This window comes from Eucyclogobius newberryi, unplaced genomic scaffold (genome assembly GCF_026437365.1).
Source record: "Eucyclogobius newberryi isolate DKJ021-1_F unplaced genomic scaffold, fEucNew1.0.hap1 SCAF_6, whole genome shotgun sequence".
In the NCBI taxonomy this organism is placed as follows: Eukaryota; Metazoa; Chordata; class Actinopteri; order Gobiiformes; family Gobiidae; genus Eucyclogobius; species Eucyclogobius newberryi.
In genome coordinates this window covers 41,992,183-41,999,367 of record NW_027316278.1, presented here as the reverse complement: position 1 = coordinate 41,999,367, position 7,185 = coordinate 41,992,183, and the positions used below count along the sequence as shown (strand labels likewise).

Here is a 7,185-nt window from a genome sequence, read left to right as displayed (position 1 = left end):
GGTGCAGTGTCGACGGCAGGAGCCAGATCTCCGGACATATAAGCTAACTCTGGGGACATGGAATGTCACCTCGCTGGGGGGAAAGAGCCTGAGCTTGTGCGGGAGGTTGGCCACGGGCCGAACAGCAGTGCAGAGTACCCGGCCTTCTTGGAGTCCTTGGGAGGAGTACTGGACAGTGCACCGACCGGGGACTCCGTTGCTCTACTGGGGGACTTCAACGCCCACGTGGGCAATGACAGTGACACCTGGGGAGGGGTGATCGGGAAGAACGGCTTCCCCGATCTGAACCCGAGCGGTGTTCAGTTATTGGACTTCTGTGCTAGCCACGGATTGTCCATAACGAACACCATGTTCAAGCACAAGGGTGTCCATCAGTGCACATGGCACCAGGACACCCTAGGCCGGAGGTCAATGATCGACTTTGTTGTCGTGTCATCAGACCTCCGGCCGCGTGTCTTGGACACTCGGGTGAAGAGAGGGGCGGAGCTGTCAACTGATCACCACCTGGTGGTGAGTTGGATCCGCTGGCGGAGGAGGAAGCCGGACAGACTTGGCAGACCCAAGCGCATTGTGAGGGTCTGTTGGGAACGTCTCGGCCGCACAGGAGGCGCTGAGGGGCTAGGATTAGCCTTGCTAGCACTGCTAATGCTAACGCTGCGCTGACTGCGGTCCAGTAAACCTGATGCTACAACCTGGCTATAGCTAGACTTTAGCTTCTCTAAACAGCAGATCCGCGCTTCTAACTCCGTAACCCTGGCAACCAAAGCTACCAGTTCACTGCACTTCACGCACCTGTCGTCAGAGAAAGAGCCAGGGTTCTGACTTGACATACGACAACTTGAGCAGGTAAAGACAGAGGAAGATCTAGCCATGACGCTAGCGGCTAGGCTAGGCTAGGCTAGCTGTGGCTGAGGCTAAAGAACAAGGGGTTTAATCTACAAAATACTCAATGAAAGTGAGCTGTATGAGACTTTATGGAGTTTGTGATCCTTCTATGAATTGAATTGAATTTGACTTTTATACTGGATTACATATTTACATATATTACTTTGTAAAAGTCCTAAATATGTAACATGCAGTCAGCTACCGCTGTTATAATTGAATTAATAAAGTGTTTGTATATTATCTGTGTCTTCTTTCTTTTTGATAAAAAAAACTAACCAAAAAAAAACAGGAAAACTCAATTATTATTTTTTTGTATTGAATATTTTTATTAGATTATATTAAGTGAGCAAAGAACAAGTAAAATTGTGTATTGCTGTAAAATATTTTATATTACAAGTCACAAACTTTTATGTGAGACTAATTTACCATGAAATTACAAAGGTTCTGGTGTTTCTTCGCAATGATTTGTCCCAAAAATCTGTGTTCTTGTTAAAAAATGGGAATTGGAAATGATATATCGTGTCAAACACACAGAAGAGACAGTGGAGTAAAATATAATAGAGCACACACTGATTCACTGAGGATAAACAATTGGCTGTGATGAGATCCCAAATCTGGCAAAATGTGGGTTCTAAATCTATAAATCTGTAGGTACAAAAACAGTTTATTGAAGTAAAAACACACACAATACTAGTGTTTTGTGTTGGAATCCTATAAAGACTGTACAAGACTACAACATCTGAAGTGGGTGGAGGACTATTCAGAAATGAAAGAGTGGAAGCAAAATGTACTCACTATGGCATAAGAAAATATATATCATCAAATTATATGAAAGATTCCCTTCATATCACAATATGACATCATTTTTCAGGAACAAATAAATCACATACACTAAAAATGATGTAATATTAAAGCACGCATCAACATAAAACACTGAAGATAAAAATAACAATGTAACAAGTAAAGAACTCCTGAGTGAGGAGTCATGATAATAATAGTGGTAAAACCAACTTGAATGGAAGTATCTGATGTTCAACTACATGTGGCATATCAAAAGACACAAACTAAACTAAAAGAATACAAATCTACTTCCTGGAGTGTTTGAGGGCGTGGCATGGGGTGGTCGTGGCACGGCGCTTCTTCTGTCGGGAAGGCTCTGGACTTTCTTTTGGGGTGACGACTGTTAAGCGCTGATTTGGACTGATGAGTACGGACGGGACAGACCTGCTCCTTAGGTTCTTCCCTGTGATAACTACCAGCTCCTCTTCTGATGCACTCTGCTCCTCCTCTGCATCAAGGTGCAGGCTGAGGACGATGCCCTCAGGCGACTCCTCTTCTTCACTCTGTGGTTCAGAGGCACATCTCCTGTTGCTGAGGCTGTCTTTGTCTAAACCTTTTGCGATGTCCTCTGATACACGTGATACTGAGGAATCCAGCTTGTCATCATTGTCCCGGTAGTCTACTTTGGGTCTTTTACGTGAAGATCTTCTGGGTGTTTGGGATGTGTGTGGTTTCTCCGGTTTAGCTTTTTGTATTACATTGTCATATGCTTCAAGAGATCCCCTTTGTAAATCTCCAACATTTAGCATCTCCTTTTGGATATCTAACTGTCTTGTTCTTTTTGAAGATGTATCTGGTACCTCAAGATGCTCTGCACATGGAGTAAGTGAAACCGAAAATACTTCTTCAAGCAGCCGACCATCTGCTTCACTGGAGGAGCTGTCAGCACTCTCAAATATCAGTGGCACCTGAGTGATAGTATGTCCCTGATTACCTTCTGCCTTGTCCAATTCTACATCTTTAGCTGTGCAATTGTCCTCCTCTGGTTTCTGGATTTCTTCCATATTCTCCATTTGCTCTAAGGTAGCAGTCTTATTTACAGGCTTTAAAACCTGCACTTTTTTCACATCTACCAAGACCACAGCCACCCTTGGAAGGTCAGGCAGAGGAACCTCTGTTGTGACCATACTTTCAGATTGGGCATCATCATCGCCTGATGCCTCTGCTAATTCTTTTGACTGTTCCTCTGTGGAGTCTTGTTCATTTTGTTGGTCCTCTTGATATCTGTCTGACATCTCTGTTTGGACTGTCAGATTACTTGCTGTGTGTCTGTGCTTGGGTGTAGCTGTGACAGTCTTGGTTCCACTTCTTATAGATCTGGTCTCTTCTATTGGCGCTGCTTCAGTGGGTTCCCCTGGAACAGTTTCTGGTTCCGGCTCTTTGTCTGTGCCTGATTCTACTACATTCAGTTCCATCACAGCTTCAGGCTGGGACTCCTTGTCCATCTCCATGGTGCTCTCAGTTCGTTCTGTGTCCTCTGCCTCAATAGGGCTTAGAAGAACAGATTCCACATCATCTGCAGATGATTCCTCTTCTCTCTTCTCTTCCACTACAGCCTCAGCACTGGTACTTTCTACAACAGCTATATCTTCCACTGTCACGTCTGTCTCAACTTTTACCTCTTCATCTTTTTCAAGCAAATTATCTTCTTCTGTCAGAACAGGTTCATGTTCTTTTCTGAGCTCCTTTGAAACTGTATCCAGAGTTTCTGTCTCTACTGCCGATTCAGACTCTTTGACCGTTTCTTCCATCAAAACTCTAACTTCGTCATCATCACCATCTGTCTTCAAAGATATCTCATTCTTTTCAACAGTTGTGTGAGCTGATGTTTGCTGGGCATCCTCTGCAGTATCTTCTTCTGCTGAAGATGTCCGCTGCTCCTGGATTTGCACCTTTGCCCTGCTTACTCGTTTCCTTCCAGTTGACTTCTTAGCTTGTTTTATGTTTGTTTTTTCAACAAGCTCTTGTACAGACTTTCGTTTACTACGTCTGGTGGTTCTTGGAGTTGAGACAATGCTGGTGGATCTGGCCCCACTTCTCAGAGTTCTTGTTTCAACCACTTCATCAGTTTCACTGAGTGAAATATTTTCTCGTTCAACTGGGGCCACATACGTGACTTCTTCAGTGGCAACAGCTTCATCAGACGCCTCTTCAGGGGTTTTTGGAGTATCCATGGTTGGAGACTGGGACAGCTGAAGAACCTCTATAGAAATCTCAGTTTCAGATTGGGCATCATCCTTGTCTTCTGCCTCAGAGGGAATCTCCGGTGCTATACATTGTTTTGACTGTTCCTCTGTGGAGTCTTGTTCATTTTGTTGGTCCTCTTGATATCTGTCTGACATCTCTGTTTGGACTGTCAGATTACTTGCTGTGTGTCTGTGCTTGGGTGTAGCTGTGACAGTCTTGGTTCCACTTCTTATAGATCTGGTCTCTTCTATTGGCGCTGCTTCAGTGGGTTCCCCTGGAACAGTTTCTGGTTCCGGCTCTTTGTCTGTGCCTGATTCTACTACATTCAGTTCCATCACAGCTTCAGGCTGGGACTCCTTGTCCATCTCCATGGTGCTCTCAGTTCGTTCTGTGTCCTCTGCCTCAATAGGGCTTAGAAGAACAGATTCCACATCATCTGCAGATGATTCCTCTTCTCTCTTCTCTTCCACTACAGCCTCAGCACTGGTACTTTCTACAACAGCTATATCTTCCACTGTCACGTCTGTCTCAACTTTTACCTCTTCATCTTTTTCAAGCAAATTATCTTCTTCTGTCAGAACAGGTTCATGTTCTTTTCTGAGCTCCTTGGAAACTGTATCCAGAGTTTCTGTCTCTACTGCAGCTTCAGGCTGGGACTCCTTGTCCATGTCAATGGTGCCCTCAATTTGCTCTGTGTCCTCTGCCTCAGTAGTGTTAAGAAGAACAGCCTCCTTTCGTTTCTCTTCTACTACAGCATCAGAACTGGTATCTTCTATAACAGCTGTATCTTCCACTGTGACCTTTGTCTCACCTTTAAATCCCTTTTCATCTACTTTTTGCAAAGTATATTCTTCTACCAGAGCCGATTTGTGTTCTTTGTTGATCATTGAAATCTCAGTTTTAGATTTGGCATCATCCTTGTCTTCTGCCTCACATGGAACCTCTGGTGCTACACATTCTTTTGACTGATGCTCTGTGGAGTCTTGTTCTTTTTGTGTCTTTTCTTGAGGTTTGTCTAGTGTCTCTTGATAGGTGGTGTGTTTTCCAGTCACTATGTGTGTAATGGAACTGCGCTGGCCTCTCAGAGGCATTCTGTGGAGCATTTTTGTCTCCTCCATTTCATTCTTAGTCTGGTTTTCAGCTGTCGCATCTTCTTCATTTATGAATTCTTGTGTTTTTTCAGACTCATCCACAGGTTTGTCTGTATTCACATCACGTACAGTTGACGGTTGTGGAATGTTGACAACAGTTCTGTTTTTTAAGACTCTCTGCATAGTGACTGTGCCTTGTGGTAGAGCTGTTTTATGGCTGCTCTTCTCTGTGCGCTGTTCCTGAGAATGAAGACACTCCACTTCTGCAGCCACATTTTCTACTGTGATTACAGAACTACACAAAGTGTTCAAGCTATTTGTCACCTTTTCAGAGTCTGAAGTCAAACACTTTTCCTTAGACCTTAAGGATGACACTTTGTCAAACGCATCTTCGTCAAATTCAGTAACAATAAAATCTGTTCCATTTTCAATGGTCACGTCCAGCAGTTCCTGTGTAGAAGCACAATGTACTGCTGTTACTTCAAACACAAAGCATCCAGACCTGGCTAAGCAGGATGGACCACTTACCTCCGTTTGTGTCACTGCGGTGTTCTGCACCAATCTCAGCAATGTGACCTCCTCACTGATTCTGTGGGGAAAATATGGTCGTAATAATAGTATTGAGAGAAAGAAGAAGAATATTCCGATGCGAAAACAATTTTTCCCATTTTTCAAATATCATAAACTATACATTTTCGGACATTTCCTACCTCATGGTGTGGGTCCCTGGTCCTGACGGGTACTTTCGTTAATTTTGAGTGGGCCCCGCCCACTTTGTGTTTTTGGCCCTCTATACAGTAATAATGTTCATTTTTTGCATTATGCACGGAACATGCAAGAGATGGGGAACATATTCGTGAGCTACTTAGCGCAAACGAGTGCTTTATATGCGCTTTACATCCCAATGTAGTGCGCACTTTTGCACGAGCTTCGCACGGCCTTACGGAACGAGCGCCAGCTTGTGGCGCTCGGGCCTAATGATAATGTATATTGTCAAATCCTTATAACTGTGTTTATAACCATTTGGCATTGTATTATTTGTGGAATTGAACAACCCTAACCCTAAACATTTCAGCAGAGCTCCCATCATCCACCAGCTCTGTAAGCTAAAAAATCAAGTACTGACCGTATCTGATCTGTGGAGCACTGCTCATCTGCATTCTTCTGTCTGCCTGGGCCAGTGCCTGAAATAGTTCACAGTACATAAACGTACACATCATACACCTTTGCTCATCACTAAAGGTGAGGGACCCCTCACCTTTCACCTTCACTATGTTAACCTCCCCCTGCAAAACAAAACCAAGGGTCAGAGTAGGGTCAGGAAGGCAGTTCATATATTAAAGATGGAAACGTACCATGTTCTCTGTGGGATGTACAGCCCTCACTGCAGAGTCCGCCGAGTACGTGAGAGTCCTGGATACTCCTAAAAAAGCACCAGTATCTGTCAGCTTTCTCTCTTTAGAAGAAAAGTTTTAAATTATTAAAGGAAACCAATGCTTTTTCAGGTATTTGATATTTAACTTGCAGCGAACTATAAATAACCTCTGAACATTGCCATGGTGACAGGAATACTATGGTACAACTCCCACCTGGAGATTTATAAAGTCTCTGGCACAAGGAGAGACTTCACGCTTTGAACGATGGAAAAAACAGTTTTCCATCAAATTGCTTTGGGATTAAATTGAACTCTTAGAGCCATTTTTCTTCAAAGACAACAAGACTGAGGTTTTAGTAAACAATCATCTGATTGCTTTATCCACAAGATTAATTTACGCACAAGCTCAGAGGAGGAGAGGAAGAGAAGAGGAGACAGGTAGTTCCAGAGCGTATTCTTACCTGTAAATGCTTTTTTATTCTTCACAAATCTGTTTGTTGTTGGCGTGAGCCAAAGGAAAGTGACTTTCAAAGTTTCAAGCCCCTCCCCCGAGCGTTACCATGGAGATCATCTCACTAATAAATGATATAATGCTTAAAAGAGCTACAATGAGGGGCCAATAAGCATACGTTTATATTATTTAATCCATTTGTGGCCATTTTATTTTTAAATGAATACGCTGTATTAAAGAGTGGGGAAGTTAATTGTTATTAAAAAAAACAATGTTGGCAGCGCCAAGTGTTTTCTTCTTCCTAGGGGAGGGGCTTATCAGAAAATAATTGAGAAGCTGCTATAGCCTAATTATGG

At 43.2% G+C, this 7,185-nt stretch overlaps 1 protein-coding gene across 1 annotated transcript in view; it reads right to left on the bottom strand.

Moving 5' to 3' along the window:
• Window positions 1–1,274: 1,274 nt before the first annotated feature.
• The window catches only part of fam169ab (family with sequence similarity 169 member Ab), a 22,625-nt gene continuing 16,714 nt past the window's right edge, over window positions 1,275–7,185 (bottom strand). Inside the window, exons 7-11 of the mRNA XM_072432586.1 lie at window positions 6,359–6,426; window positions 6,262–6,289; window positions 6,130–6,187; window positions 5,532–5,592; window positions 1,275–5,453 (exon numbers count right to left, since the gene is read on the bottom strand). Coding sequence (XP_072288687.1) covers window positions 1,971–5,453; window positions 5,532–5,592; window positions 6,130–6,187; window positions 6,262–6,289; window positions 6,359–6,426 — 3,698 coding nt within the window. The 3' untranslated portion in view covers window positions 1,275–1,970. The remainder of the gene's footprint in view (window positions 5,454–5,531; window positions 5,593–6,129; window positions 6,188–6,261; window positions 6,290–6,358; window positions 6,427–7,185) is intronic.